The following is a 16,309-nucleotide window of genomic DNA, read 5'->3' as shown; positions in this document are numbered from 1 at the left end:
GTGATATCGGAAATATCACCTAGCTAGGTTAGTTATATCAGAAGTTCATAATATATCTCACTTACCTATAGGTTACCATCTTCCTATTCCACTAACGGAAAACAATTCGCTGGTTGCTGAAAAATAATGCGCTGGAAATTTATCTGAACTATTAGAGGGTTGTAACAGTACCTTGAAAACCTGGACTTCCTGGAAAAGTCAGGGAATGTGACTATTGGTCTCAAAGTCAGGGAATTTGAATATGGGTCTAAATGTCAGGCAATTTTAATATGGGTCGAAAAGTTAGGGAATTTAAATATGGGTTAAAAAGTCGGGGAATTTGACTATTTGTCTAAATGTCCAGGAATTCGACTATTTGTCTAAATGTCAAGGAATTCGACTATTTGTCTAAATGTCAAGGAATTCGACTATTTGTCTAAAAGTCAGGGAATTTGACTATTTGCCTAAAAGTCAGGGAATTTGACTATTGGTCTAAATTTCAAGGAATTTGACTATTGGTCTAAATTTCAAGGAATTCGACTATTTGTCTAAATGTCAAGGAATTCGACTATTTGTCTAAATGTCAAGGAATTCGACTATTTGTCTAAATGTCAAGGAATTCGACTATTTGTCTAAATGTCAAGGAATTCGACTATTTGTCTGACTGTCAAGAAATTCGACTATTTGTCTAAAAGTCAGGGAATTTGACTATTGGTCTAAATGTCAGGGAATTTGACTATTGGTCTAAAAGTCAGGGAATTTGACTATTTGTCTAAAAGTCAGGGAATTTGACTATTTGCCTAAAAGTCAGGGAATTTGACTATTGGTCTAAATTTCAAGGAATTCGACTATTTGTCTAAATGTCAAGGAATTCGACTATTTGTCTAAAAGTCAGGGAATTTGACTATTTGTCTAAAAGTCAGGGAATTTGACTATTTGTCTAAATGTCAGGGAATTTGACTTGGTCTAAATGTCCAGGAATTTGACTATTTGTCTAAAAGTCAGGAAATTTGACTATTTGTCTAAAAGTCAGGAAATTTGAATATGGGTTTAAAAGTCATGGAATTTTAAAAATTAGCCTAAAACTGAAAATTAAAATAAAGACCTAGTAATATCCAGCTAGAATTTGTAGAAATTCTAGCTGGATAATTAAATAACGGATTAAATAGCCGAGGCAGCGCCTGTAGAAGTGTTTCACCCGCAGCACTCTGGTGTACTAGGAGAAGTACCAAGGCTGGACCACGGCTGAGGCTTCCACCCTGTAGATTAATTTTTATAGTTTAGAGATACTTCTGATAATATATAAATTATATTTCTTAATGGAATCTTAAAAATATATATATATACAGGGTCTTTTTTTTTTGCTCGGAAAAGTGTTTTTTTTTCAAAAACTATTTATAGTACCGATTTCAAATTTGGAAGGTCAATTCTCTATACCGGGGGACATCAGTTTGAGAAATTTGAGCGTTTTCGGTAATGTTTTTCACCAATTTTGAAAAATTATTTTTCGACCACTAGGTGCGAGATAAAAAATTTCTATTATAAAGTTGTAGGCCGTCATCGAAAACCCTTAAAAATTGTTCACTCGACGAAAAACAACTTATTTATCATTGAAAATTCGAGCTTGAAAAATTTACAAGTTGGTGAAGCCAAATTACGATTGTTTGAAACGATAATTGAAAAGGGAACAAGTCTAATACAAACGTAGTAGAGTTTTCACACTTGAAAAAATGTACACGTTTGGTTTTTAAATGCAGATATTTTATTCACATAAATTTTTACAAAACATTTTCAATAATATCACCATTGGCTGCAACACAGGTTTGTGCGCGGACAATTAAGTTCTCAAACGCTTTCTCTACCATTTCTGGTGTGACGTCTCGGCAAGCACTGATTATTCGTCTAATGAGTTCCTCTCTAGTTTCAATGGGCGCGGCGTATACCTTTGCTTTAACGAATCCCCAGAGAAAATAATCCAGCGGTGTTAGGTCAGGTGACCTTGCTGGCCAATGCACTGGACCATTTCTCCCTATCCACCTTTCAGGAAACTCGTTGTTGAGGTGCTCAGTTACTTGCCGGGAAAAATGCGGAGGGGCGCCATCTTGCTGAAACCACAACTGACGTCTTTCAGCCAATGGAAGGTCGTCGATTGCGTCACTCAGTTCGTTCTGTAGAAAATGTAAATACCTTTGGCCGTTGAGGTTCGTCGGCAGGAGAAAGGGACCAATCAAACGGTTTCCAACAAGTCCAACCCAAACATTGACCCGTTCAAATTGAACCTGGTGATGATATTCAAAACCCCAATGTGGGTTGATGTCAGACCAAAGATGGCTGTTTTGATGATTAAAGGGCCCATCTCTAGAAAATGACGCTTCGTCGGAGAACAAAACATGGCGCAAAAATTGTCTATCTTCTTGGACAGCATTTAGTAACCAGTTGCTAAATTCATAACGTCTTTGATGGTCTCCGTCAATTAGTCCTTGGTGGAGCGTAGCTCTGTATGGGTGATAGCGATTCTTACGAAGAATTTTCCACACACGATTTGCAGAACAACCCAAATCAGCAGCGGCGTTAGCGCAACTGCGACGAGGATATGCCACAAAGTACGCGAGTACATTGTTCTCGAAGTCTAAATCCGGTTGACCCAATCCGCGAAACCTAGGTTGCAAGTTACCAAATTGATTGAAATCGTGAATTGCTCGTCTTACTGTATTTACAGATGGTGCTCCATTTGGATGTCTTTCTGCGAAGATTTCAGTCACTCTTTTAAGGTTTTGCGCTGCTTCTCCATAGTAAATGGCAACTATCTCGGTACGCTCAGCTACTGAATAACGAGGCATTGTTCGAAATATTATCAAACACTAATAATAATCTCCCAAAGTTTTCCTTTAAATACCCAATGCATGTTTAGGATTGACCTATAGCCTCGTGTTTTTTAAATCCGGTCGTTTTTTTAACCAAAGTTTCAACTGGATTAGGTAATTCGGTTTCAATTATCGTTTCAAACAATCGTAATTTGGCTTCACCAACTTGTAAATTTTTCAAGCTCGAATTTTCACTGATAAATAAATTGTTTTTCGTCGAGTGAACAATTTTTAAGGGTTTTCGATGACGGCCTACAACTTTATAATAGAAATTTTTTATCTCGCACCTAGTGGTCGAAAAATAATTTTTCAAAATTGGTGAAAAACATTACCGAAAACGCTCAAATTTCTCAAACTGATGTCCCCCGGTATAGAGAATTGACCTTCCAAATTTGAAATCGGTACTATAAATAGTTTTTGAAAAAAAACACTTTTCCGAGCAAAAAAAAAGACCCTGTATATTGTTTTAGTTTGTTAGTTCAGTCTATCGTGTTTTCGCTTGATGAATTTTCCAAATTGTAATTTTTTTAATAACGCAGGACTCGCGATGTTTCCTCATGAATTTAAGAGTGGTTTGGCTCGCTTACCGAAATTACAATATACGGAAGGTCTAAGATTGGATTCGCTTGTGAAATATTAAAATCCCTTAAAAATATGAGCTTGATGAGTGCAAGTACCTTATTATTATCGTGCTTAACCCTTAAAATAATTATTTAACACCCTTTTTTACTGCTTGTAGATATTTAAAATTAGGTAATATATTACGTACAGGGCTAATCAATTTTAAATTGGGTTTAAATCCTTTTTAGTGTATTCCCTATTTTGGGGAAAAGGTTCAAAACCAATAGGGTACTTTTAACAAAATAAAGGCCTGAAACCTAATATTCCTAAAAGACTACATTCCAAAATTTAGTTCCTACATTTTTACACTATTCCCATATCCTCCAAGTTAATTCCCACTGTCGATTATTGAAAGCTAGTTATGGTCATTTCGGTCACAAAAGTCGTATACGCGTATTAACCTGAAATTTTCGTCCACTAAAATACAAAAAATTATAAATAACTGAAAAACGTTTATTTATTTCTCTAAATATAGATTTTGTTTTTAAATGCATGAAGTTAGTAAATTAAATAGCATATATAGTCCTATAAAATCCTATAATTTTGTACAAATAGTCCTATAAAGTCCTATATTTTTAGAAAAATAATCCTATTTTTCCTATAAAAAAATTGAAGATTTGAATGGGGGCCCTGAAATTGGTATGGAACATTCCACGTGCAAGGGGACATTTACTAGTGTAAAATTTAATGACCTTGAACCATGTCTTCAAGGTCATTCAAAATATTTGATAATTTTTAGTCCTACGTAATAAATTTTTGTGTCCTATATAATCCTATAAATTTACCAAAAATAATCCTTATTTTCGTATAAAGAATTTGCCCTTACTCCCTCCTGTATGGGTCAAATGGTATGAAAGCGTAACCATAAATTATCTTTATCTACGCCACTGATTTAATAACGTATATAATGATAATAATTAGCTAGGCTAATACCCAAGGGTATTTATTTAATAGCTTTATTACCGAAACAGGTGTTGGCTTTAGACGTGCCGTAATTCCCTTAATGCTATTGTTTTTAGGAATATACCTAGCTTAGTCTATCTAAAGCTTTTGAGCTAAGAAACTAGCACGCGGGAGGCGAGTCATCTCATTTGTTAGGTCGGCCCTTAATTAAGAATTTTGACAACAATAAAGAGTATAAAGGGGGGGGGGGCTAGACTGCAAGACGTCTCGTTTTTGCTTTCCTTCGAAAAACAATTAATTATTTGAGATCCATAAAAACTTTTTCTCTCTCTCTCGGCCAACAATCTTAACGGAACTATTTTCATCATTTAAGCGAGCTGAAATTAATTAACAGTAGCGATGATTAATTATCGGTAATTAACTAAACTAATACCGTTCTCGGGGGTTTTTTTTATTTTAGATTATTGTCAGAAGCTACTAGCCAAATTTAGGGGCCATTAATTTCGGGGTGCTATTTAATTAGGCGATGGATTTATAGGGATAAAATGTATATTGGCCTTTTCCCTGTTTAGAGAAATAGATATTAGCTAGCGAAATTGTTAGCTTAGCCTCCAGATTTCTAAGTGAACCGTTTTCGGAACTATTGTTGACTCGCGTAATTTAAATCTTGGTTGGCGAATTAAACGAAGTATTTGGTCTTAAGTGGTTAACTTATTCCGTTTTATCTCCATTATTCCGAGTTGATAGAGAATAGGTTAGCAGCAGGTTATAACCGGAAGGAAACCCCCCTGCCTTTCCGCGTCTAATATTTCCCCCACTTAGTGGCGCCATCTAAACGCTGGCTGGTCTTAAACATTTCCCTAATTGGAACTACTGTTAACCTGAATACATTAACATGGGCTCCCGCAGGGGGGGAAACGGGGCCAACGCCCCCTTTTATGACCTATAAATGCACTAATAAAGGTATGAAGTTCGTTTCCCCTTTTGACTAGGTATGAAGATTCCCCCCCCCCCTCTTTGAAAACTTTCTGCGGGCGCCCCTGTACACGATCAGGGTTCGTACATTACCTGGAAAACCTGGAAAAGTCAGGGAATTAGAAAATGTTTCCTAAAGGTCAGGGAAAAGTCAGGGAATTTTAAAATGACTCCAAAAAAGTAAGGGAATTTTTAAATGACCCAAAAAAAATCGGGCAAATAAATTTTGAAAGATGTGCGTAGTAAATATTTTCAATATTTTACCTCAAACCATTCATTTATTCTACAAAAATGGTCAGGGAAAATTTGGCAATTTGGTCAGGGAAAACCTGGAAATGTCAGGGAATTTAATTCAGGAAATTAGGTACGAACCCTGACGATTGATTCCACCAATTTCACCGAATCCTAAAAAAACAATTTTTTTTATTAAATACGGGTGGCGTGTTTTTAAGAGTATACTTCAAATGGTATTTCTATTTAGATCGTATCTAAAGGGATTATATTGTCCGCTGGCACTGAGGAGATGTCATCAAGTATTAAAACGTTCGCCGTGTCGTTGTCCCCTGAAATGGCACCGTCGTCTTGCATCCTAGTCTACCACGTGGCCAGAGAGAGCGAAGTGGTGGTGGACAGCTTGACCTTTCCGGTCGACGGAATCTCCAGAAATAACGTAAGATTTCTATTGGCTAATTCCACCCTGTCATGACTACTAGCGCAAACGTGCTGAACCAGGATCGGTTTGTGGAGAGGTTAGTGCACTGCCCTATGAAGTGCAACTGGTTTATGACAAACCTAGTCTGCTTGGTAGAGTGAAAGGGAGTACATTAAAGGGTAAAATATCAGCATCGTCGCGGCATCTAACGACTGCTAATGGAACTAATATGATTTTTCGCGCGAAAATGATAGTAGTCCACATAAAGGCTGTGCACTATGATCTATTGAATATTAACTTTTTATTATATTATATTATATAACTTCAGTTTAAATATTAGGATATAATTAGAATTAATTAAGTAAACAAAACTATGTTGCTACCGTAGCATAATTTGTTCTATACAGGGTGTTTCAAAAGGTTATGCAAACATTTGAAGGAGTTGAAGGGGGTGAGTTGAGAAGTATGCCTTTTTTCCCACGATGAGTGAAAAGAGCGCCAGAGAGCTTCAAAGTGTGGCCTACTTGCCCCTGGAAGTAGGCTGCAACAAGCGCAAAACCAACTGCTGGGAAAGGCGAACATTAAGGTTTTGGTTCGTGTAAAAAAGGACTTAGTAAAAAAATCGAAGTAACCAGCGTAAAAAAGTAAAATTAAACCGTATTTTACAGGCATACTTCTCAACTCACCCCCTACAACTCCTTCAAATTTTTGCATAACCTTTTCAAACACCCTGTATTATGTCTAATATGCAGTTTGATAGTGCAGTATAGATGGCGTGAAACCGCGCAAGGTGATTTTTATCCGCCAAGAACGTAACGAATGAGTTTCTTAAAAACCCGGAAGTGAGCTAACCTCTCCATGAAACAATCCTGGTAGAACCTTTAATTCGTAAAGCTCTCTGGATTCTAGAAACTGTCGTCTGCTAAATAGTGGTTCGAGAATTAATCTAGAGATGGCGGCAGTGTTGGAAATAAGCTTTTTAAAAGTACTGGTCTATGTGACTACTATACCCCCCACTTAATAACCTTTTCTGTTTTCGATATAGAATTATATAAATAGAACTACGTACTACTTTTAATTAAAAATAAACTGGTCATTATGACCAGTAGACCCCCCAGTTTCCATTTAATTTACTGGTCTTAGCCTAAAATAAACTGATCTTTGACCGACGCCACCGCCTTATTCCCAACACTGGATGGCGGTAGTGTAATTACAGAATTTCGTCTTCTAAGACAGCAATTTACAATTATGTATTTTTACCAGCCTCGACAGAGGGATCAACTAATGTCCTTCGATCAAAACAAAGCTAATAAAAATATTTATCCTTAGTTTACGGTGACTCTGAACAATCGCAAAGACAAGTCATCGGACACGGTCGAGGTGATCATTAACGGGCGTCCCGGGACGTACATCGGGCTCTCGGCCGTTGATAAGTCCTTGTACGAAATGAGGTCCGGCACCGAGTTGACGCACGCCGAAGTGCTGCAGAAAATGAACACTTTCGACGCGTACACCAATGGCACGCTGTCGTTCATGTGGCACTCCAGGGAAGGACACGCCGATCGCATCGTCTACTTCCCGTCCTCCACCTACGGCATCGACGCCAACCGCACTTTCGACGTAAGGCTCTCCTCACTCTTCTTCGTGCAGTTCATACAAACTTGGAATGCAGGGACAAACCATTCAATATCAAATAATTCAATGTTTGACCTAAAGCTAAGGGGAATTTGATTGTTGACCAGAAAATCAGGAAAATTAGATCCTTGACACTAAGATATGGGAAACATCTGGAAAATTAGATCCTTGACACTAAGATATGGGAAACATCTGGAAAATTAGATCCTTGACACTAAGATATGGGAAACATCTGGAAAATTAGATCCTTGACACTAAGATATGGGAAACATCTGGAAAATTAGATCATTTACCCAAATATCAGGAGAATTAGATGTTTGAACAAAGAATCTGGGAAATATCAGGAGAACTAGATTGTCGACCTACAAATCTGGGAAATAACCGGGGAAATAGATTGTCGACCTACAAATCTGGGAAATAACAGGGAAACTAGATTGTCCATCTACAAATCTGGGAAATATCAGGAGAATTATGTTGTTGATCCGATATCAGCGATTCCGATTGTCGACCCAAAAATCATTGAAATAACAGGGAATTATGTTCACCCAAACATCGGGTAAATTTCACGGAAATAAACTGTTGACCCAAAAATCCTGAAATTAACATTTGAAAACATTATATTTGTAAATTGGATATTGTTTGCTACTTGCGTAACAATTTTTATTCCGTTTGTTTCCTCAGTACGCTGGTCTTTTGGTTTTCACAGACGCCAACGTTACTCGGCGATTCGGTAAGTCAATTTTCAACGTGCTCCTTTCAGGGTAGAGCTCGGAGGAACAGATAAATTAACCGACAAATTTTCGATTATTCATAAAAATTTCGGTTAGTTGTTTATTTATGGATATTATTGAATTGAATTGAATTGAATTAATTCGCGGTTATAAGTTAATTAGATAAGATAATTTTCAGCTATGGATAATAACAAATAAAACGGATATTTCTTATCCAACCCCCGAGCTCTTAGAATGTTATTTCACTTTATAAGTACCTAAAACCTATATTTTCCGGTAATTGTAATGGAATTTATTCTAAAATCCTATAAATCGACTACAAATTTCCTATTTTTTCTATATGATTTTTTTACTTTTCTATGGTACGTAATTGTTGAATTTCCACATTTAGAAGCTTGCAATAGCACCGACGGCTTCGTTCCTTGTTTGAACGGAGAGTGCTATAAACTCAGTAAACGATGTGACGGATACAGAGATTGTCGCGACGGTTCGGACGAAAGCCAATGTGAGTAACCTTTCAATGACCTTCAAAAGTACTGGGAAGAAATATTATGGCATAGGCGTATATTCTGTCTCAATTTGGGTAACTTAACTCCGGTTAAGGGTACATACAATTTTCGGTTGGTGATGGTTTCTTTTGGGGATTTTGCGTTGAGCATGCTCGGGTTTCTGGGTTTTTGAGGCGCATTTTTGACGTTATTTTGGTGGTTGGTTTAATTCTTTTGAATGGTTGTGTCTCTTTTCCTCCGCCGTCTTTCTCGCTGGCAATGTGTATTTTGTTGCACCAGTTCATTGTCCTCGTAAGTATTTCCTCTCTTTCAAACGCTTTCATTGCGAGCACGTAACACGGCTAAAATCTGCCATCTTGCCTTAGTTTTAGATACTAATACGCGTTGTAGAAATTGTAGTCGTAACCTGGCAATTTCTAAACATTTTCTGACTTTTTTGTCATAATTATCATTAAATAAAAAGTAATCAATAATCATGAAATGAAATCGCAGGCCCCAAACGCGACGAAATCGACATGGTACATTTCCGGATGTACCGCATCAACAGAATACTTCGTCTGTACGAAAGTACTTGGTTATGGAAAGACATCAACATTGGGTTAGTGATTTCGTTTTAATTACGTTGCATAAATGTGTCAGTTAGTCAAAATAACTACTGATAGTTAGGCGTGGAGTTTACGTCATGCCCAAAACGATCAGCCCTTCTAGACTGGTAAAAAATACGCGAATTAAAGCCAGTGGCGTCTCCAAAGAAAACCCCTTGAATTATTTTCCGTATTACACCAATAATACAACTCCCCTATCGTAGCCACAGCGTTAAATATTTTTTATTACCAGACGAGCACCTACAGCCATTTCCTAGTTTAACTATAAAATTACTCGTAACTCTTGGAAAAATACTCGATCGACAGAAATTGTAGTTGATTAGGTAAAGTAAAGATGTGCACCTTTACATGTTTTCACTTATATAAAGGGCCACACAAAATATGTTTATTATAATTTAAAAATTTAATACGAAATATATTTATTATAATTTACAAATTTAATACAAAATATGTTTATTATAATTTACAAGTTTAATACAAAATATGTTTATTATAATTTACAAATTTAATACAAAATATGTTTATTATAACTTACAAATTTAATACAAAATATGTTTATTATAACTTACAAATTTAATACAAAATATGTTTATTATAATTTACAAATTTAATACAAAATATGTTTATTATAATTTACAAATTTAATACAAAATATGTTTATTATAATTTACAAATTTAATACAAAATATGTTTATTATAATTTACAAATTTAATACAAAATATGTTTATTATAATTTACAAATTTAATACAAAATATGTTTATTATAATTTACAAATTTAATACAAAATATGTTTATTATAACTTACAAATTTAATACAAAATATGTTTATTATAATTTACAAATTTAATACAAAATATGTTTATTATAATTTACAAATTTAATACAAAATATGTTTATTATAATTTACAAATTTAATACAAAATATGTTTATTATAATTTACAAATTTAATTCAAAATATAATAATAATAATAATAATAATAATAATAATAATCAGCTAGGCTAATACCCTTGGCACCACCTTATGCCTAAGTCATCAAGCGACTTTTGAAGCCTTTAATTCAGGTGGCCGGGTTACAATGCGTAGGAGGGTGGTGGCAAGCCCTGCATGCGTGTATTATAATTTACAAATTTAATACAAAATTGATCCTTAGCCTTTGTCATAAAAAAATACGAGTGCCTAGAACTTTAAAGCGGCCCCGCATGCCCCGTTGCAAATATACGGTTCCGTATGTAACCTTTGAAAATTTCAACCAATCGTACCTAATACGCTAGGTTGGACGCCGCGCCTAAAACGACACCTATCGTACCATCCAGGTACTACGTTAGATCCGCCATTTGCCTTAGAATAAAATTATCTTTGATTGGAACGATTTCCCATTATGAAGACGAGACCAGAGCTCCTACTAAGCTAATTAATCTGATTCTCGCAATGGTCCTAAGTAAAAATGTAACATAAGACGCGGAAACTGACACAATTATGCGAAATATAAATCTTAATGCTAAGGTGAAGTATTGAAATGACCGCTTATTACCACCACAGACCCTTGGGACACTACATATTCAACATTGACGTTCCGGACATTCCAACGTTTTGGATGGTGAGCGCTTTCGGGATGAACGCCATGGAAGGATTTGGCTTGGTACCCAAGTCGGTGCCGGTAAGTCCGTAAACCCTAAACCAAATCCCCACAGTTCCTGTCTACAATCTTTCTGCAAAACTCTTTTCAGTTTTCAAGCGTCCGTCCGTTCTACATGAACGTTGAAATGCCTGGGAAATGCAAACAAGGCGAACAACTCGGCATCCGCGTTAGCGTATTCAATTACATGTCTTTCGAAATCGAGGTAAGTCTTAGGACCGTTATGAATCATTGCTTATTTATAATCTCGAAAACCGCGCCAATAGGTCACCATTATATTGGCCGCTTCAGAAGATTACAAGTTCGTCCAAGTCGAATCATTCGGTATAGTGACCGCGTACGGAGCCAGAACCTCCACCGGAGAACATCAGCATTTGATTTGGGTGAGTTCGCCTCCCGTTCTTCATCGATTAGTTCCACTTATACCGCCATCTGACGGGCGGGGCTCGCCTCATTGTCGTCGCTAATGTTTCGAACGTAATTAAATTAAGATTAAACCGGGAGATACGGCGGTCGTCTACATGCCGATTGTTCCTACGCGACTGGGCGCTGTTAACGTCACCTTGATGGCCAAAACTCAAGTGTCCAAGGACATCGTCACCAAAACCATTCACGTCTCGGTAACGCCTTATTGTACGCCCTACTACGACTTCATTAGGTCTAATTGTTGTACCTTATTAACCTAGTCGGACGGAATCACCCAATATCGCCACACTTCGATGGTACTTGACTTGTCGCAAGGCGCTTATTTGATAAAGTACATGGATACCAACGTGACGGACACTCCCGTCATTCCGTTCCATCAAGACAGAAGATACGTGTTCGGATCTAACAAAGCCACCATCACCGTGTCCGGCGACGTCATCGGACCCACCTTCCCGACTATGCCCGTCAACGCGTCTAGTTTGCTGAGTAAGCCCTACACTTGCGGAGAACCTACCATGTTCAATTTTGCTGCCAACTTGCACATGTTGAGGTACCTGAGGTTGACCGGACAGCGCAAAACCGAAACGGAAAAATTGGCTTTTCACTACTTGAATATCGGTAAGTCGAATTCTTAAAATGAGAAAATTGGGGACTAGCATTGGTTAGAAGCAGTTTATTATAATAATAAGCTAGGCTAATACCCAAGGCACCACCTTTAAGCCCAAGTCATCTAGCCATGCCCTTATTCCAGGGTTAAATTGCGTAGGAGGGTAGTGGCAAGCCCTTCATGCCACGCGACCCAACAGCTCCCTGCACTAACTATTACCGTTAACCTCAACTAGTTTTTATGAAAAGAGGTGCCACAAGCTGCGCTAGTGCTATCCACTATACCAGCGGTTCCCAATTTGTTTTTGCTATGGAACCCTAAATTATCCACCTAATTCTGGCGGAACCCCAACTTATCTTAAACTGTTGACACAAACAAAGATGGCCGGGCTGCGAATTCTCGGAACCCCTGAGACCCTTCCGCGGAACACCTTTTGGGAACCGCTGCACTACACCACCCCGCCAAACTTCAAACCCACATATAACACTCGGTCAAATCTGTACTACGGTATAGTATGATAGTAGTTTTCCCCCAGTTTACGCAGTAAGTCGTTTAGCAGAATCTTATTTGAACAAATCATCATCCACTGAAGATAAGCCTGTTAAAGGCGCACGCTTAAGAATTTTGCATAACTGTAGTAGGAATAGAGGCTTCTATAGGCGTTTCACCCTAAAACCCAATCAACAGCGACCCTAGTGGGTAAAAAAATTAATTCGTTGATCCACCATCGATCCACTTTATACTGCTTTAATTTATAAAAAAATATAATAATAATAATAATAATAATAATAATAATCATCATCATCATCATCAGCAAGGCTAATACCCAAGGCAACACCTTAGGCCCAATTAAGTCATCGAGCGACTTTTCAATGCCTTTACAATGCGTATATTTTTTAAATGTTTAATGTTTGTACGAATCCCAATAGGTTACCAGCATCAGCTCAGGTACCAAAATGACGATGGTTCCTTCTCTGCTTTCCGTTGGTTTAACGAACCAAGCGTCTGGTACATATTCCATGGCTTTTTGATTAGTGCCTTTCCTTTAGACGAAACGCTAAATATTGGTTTTGGCAGGTTGACGGCTTTCTGCGCTCGAATATTCCACAAAGCCGCTTTCCAAGAATGGGAAACGTTCCTCTACATTGACCCCTCAGTGGTCAATCGGGCCGTCGGGTGGCTACTCGAGCATCAGACGCGGGAAGGATCCTTCTACGAAACGATTCCGCATCCTTTCGATCGGAAAATGAATTTAACGGTTTGTTGTTTGCTTTTTTTATGTATATAAAACGCGACGATTCTCGAGACCAATGCCTAATTGATCTTGATTGCAGTCGGAACGCCTTCATGACTCGGTCAGATTCAGAAATATCTCGTTGACAGCGTTCGTTCTCATCACGTTACAGGAATGCAACGATTTGAGCGGAGTAAGTTTAGTTACTATAACCAGGATCTTTTAAAGGAGAGGTCAGCGAAGTCTCGTTCGTTTGTGGGGGAAAAACTATCTCTATGCAGTTTTGCGCCATCTATACTCTTAACCCAAACTACGTATAAGAAATTATATAAAACCAATTAATTATTGTACTGATATTATTTTGCTTTCTTAATATCCTAATATATCAATAGCTATAGTATGTATTGAAATGATAGTATTCATTGAAATGATAGTATTCAACAGATGGCGCATCTTAAAGCGTAACTTTTTTTTTTCGAGTAGATGGGACAATACGGTCCACTAACCGCTATGCGATTAATCAGGGTTGAGACATGTGTTAAGGCCACGCCAACGGGGGGATACGTGGGGACACCCGTGGCGGAAGTATTCCGACCACCCGTTGGGGCATCGGTGGTCGTCCTCAAACGGCCATCCACAAACTCTGCCTCCCGGACGCCTGGGAGTTCAAGAGTGAGCCACTACTCCCGGCAGTGTGTAACCTTTACTAAGTTTAACGTAATTTATGGGCTAAAAATATTATTAGTTCTACTAACGTTCGTTAGATGGCGCGACGATACATTCGGATATTTTTCCTTTGCATACCCCTTTCCCCCACATTGAAACGACTACGCTTGTGGCGACCAGGTTGCACTTCGTTTCGCCACAGAGATAGGCTCGTACGTTTACCACTCTATAAAAAGATCCTGCAATTACTTTGGAAGATGGGACCAGGTTGAAAAACAATTTTTCCTTAACAGGACTTGGCTGCCAGGGCAGCTACGGCTCGTAAATCAGCCCAGCATTATTTGGAACGCATGCTTCATGTGGTCAAGGATTACAGCGACCCTTACGAACTGGCCATTGTGGCTTTTGCCTTGTCTGTGACTCACAGCGGCGAGGCTGAAGAAGCCTTCAACTTGCTGGATGGCAAGATGAAAGAAACCAGTAAGATAGCAATAGACGCTTCAATAAAAGTGATTCCGGTGGGAAATATTTGGTCCAGTAGTCCATCATTGGCAACGATGAGGGGATGGTTTTATTGAAGCGTGTATTAACTAGGCTCTGGTCTTAACCGAAACTAACACCCTTTGGTTTTGTAGGTGGCATGCGATACTGGTCAAGAATGCAGTTACCACCTCCGACAACAACCATTGAGAACAACCGTCCATACTTACTGGCGCGATTGCCTAACTTAGACGATGCGTCAAATATCGAAACCACCGCTTATGGACTCCTGGTGCACGTCAATCGTCAAGCCGTCATCCAAAAGGAAATCGTCGAGTGGTTGAATACTCAAAGACTCAGCGACGGTGGCTGGGCTTCGACCCAGGACACGATCATGGCCATGGAAGCCTTGATCGAGTACTCTATCCAATCCAGACTGAGAGACGTCACTGACGTCAGCATTACCGTCGAGGCCCCGGCGACTCCCGGATTCTCCAAGAATTTTCACATTGGAGATGATAACCTGTCCTTGAAACAGAGCTTGGAGGTATTTTTTATCTTATTTTTAAAGGTGTTCTGGGATTTCTTTTATGGCTTCCAGAGGCAGTGGAAATTTTATTTGATTATTCCCAAATTACCTTACTCAACTTTTCTGTAGACTTTCTTTGAAATCTATAAAAAGGTTTAGGTTAGTCATAACTCATAGGTCAGGGAAACATTTGAGAATTTTAAATTTTTTGTAAAGTGTCAGGGAAGAATCAAAGATTTTAAATTTATCTTGAAATTATTATGGAGGTGATTTAAAAAAAAAGATTTTTAATTATTCCAAAAAATCGTTAAAAGTTAATTCAGCCAGAAGGATCACCATTATACTAAATGTTAGTGAAATTCATTAACCTCTGTTAAAAATGGTCAAGTTTGACCCAGTGGCGAATTGGTTCCTTTAAGGCCCTAGGCGCAATTTTCTGTAAGACTTCCATATAGCGATGTTGCTTACAAGGAAACCAACATTTAGAGCGAAGCTCTGAGAGGTTGGATTTTAATGCTTTTATTTATAGTAGATGGCGCCGTTATAAACATTTTGGCGGGAAGCAAATAAATACTTCTTACGCTATTTTATGTAAAACCTTTCAACAAAAGCTTAATTATTTTTCATTGGTTAGATCCCCAACGCTTGGGGCGTCATCGTGATCAACGCCCAAGGGTCAGGACTGGCGCTGGTTCAACTGTCTGTGGAATATAACGTTGATTGGTTGCATTTGATGACTCCTCCACCGGCGCCAGCCTTTGACCTTAGAGTGAGGGCGAATTTCTACGGACGAAACAGCTCGCAAATCATGTACCACATCTGTCAAACTTGGATAAGAACTCAAGAAAGTGATAGCAGCGGAATGGCCGTCTTGGAAGTGGACATTCCATCGGGATACATAATTCAACAACAAGAACTGGACGCTTACGTTAATTCCAACAAAGTTAGGAACCTGAGGGAGGCCAGATATCAAGAAAGGAAAACTACCTTCTTCTTCGATTTCGTAAGTTTTGTTTCTCTTTAGGTTTTAAACTTGTAATTAAGTTATAAACTAAGCCTTAGTCACTCACCCACTCTCTAGTTGGACACGGCACCAATTTGCGTCAATTTCAAAGTCCAAAGATGGTTCCCAGTTGCCAATCTTACCAGGTACATCGCTGTAAAGGTGTACGACTACTACGCACCAGGTAATATTTCCTTTATTAGTCATTTAAGCTAAGCCTAATTGTAAATCTAAGCCTTTGTCACTGAAA

General features: G+C 38.1%; 1 protein-coding gene across 4 annotated transcripts in view; it reads left to right on the top strand.

Moving 5' to 3' along the window:
• The window catches only part of Mcr (macroglobulin complement-related), a 357,065-nt gene that overhangs the window by 338,937 nt on the left and 1,819 nt on the right, over positions 1-16,309 (top strand). For all 4 annotated transcript variants that reach the window (XM_090158889.1, XM_090158887.1, XM_090158888.1 and 1 more), the window contains 17 exons: positions 5,824-6,012; positions 7,324-7,614; positions 8,311-8,359; positions 8,752-8,865; positions 9,362-9,467; positions 11,018-11,135; positions 11,206-11,319; positions 11,381-11,497; positions 11,606-11,734; positions 11,801-12,158; positions 13,077-13,155; positions 13,225-13,405; positions 13,482-13,574; positions 14,341-14,527; positions 14,683-15,074; positions 15,691-16,059; positions 16,138-16,243. In XM_090158889.1, the coding sequence (XP_090015015.1) occupies positions 5,824-6,012; positions 7,324-7,614; positions 8,311-8,359; positions 8,752-8,865; positions 9,362-9,467; positions 11,018-11,135; positions 11,206-11,319; positions 11,381-11,497; positions 11,606-11,734; positions 11,801-12,158; positions 13,077-13,155; positions 13,225-13,405; positions 13,482-13,574; positions 14,341-14,527; positions 14,683-15,074; positions 15,691-16,059; positions 16,138-16,243 (2,992 nt within the window). The remainder of the gene's footprint in view (positions 1-5,823; positions 6,013-7,323; positions 7,615-8,310; positions 8,360-8,751; positions 8,866-9,361; positions 9,468-11,017; positions 11,136-11,205; positions 11,320-11,380; positions 11,498-11,605; positions 11,735-11,800; positions 12,159-13,076; positions 13,156-13,224; positions 13,406-13,481; positions 13,575-14,340; positions 14,528-14,682; positions 15,075-15,690; positions 16,060-16,137; positions 16,244-16,309) is intronic.

Source organism: Leiobunum rupestre, chromosome 9, assembly GCF_980474605.1.
Source record: "Leiobunum rupestre chromosome 9, qqLeiRupe1.1.hap1, whole genome shotgun sequence".
Taxonomy (NCBI): Eukaryota; Metazoa; Arthropoda; class Arachnida; order Opiliones; family Sclerosomatidae; genus Leiobunum; species Leiobunum rupestre.
The sequence above is the reverse complement of the archived record's forward strand: the minus strand, read 5'-3'. Positions and strand labels throughout refer to the sequence as shown.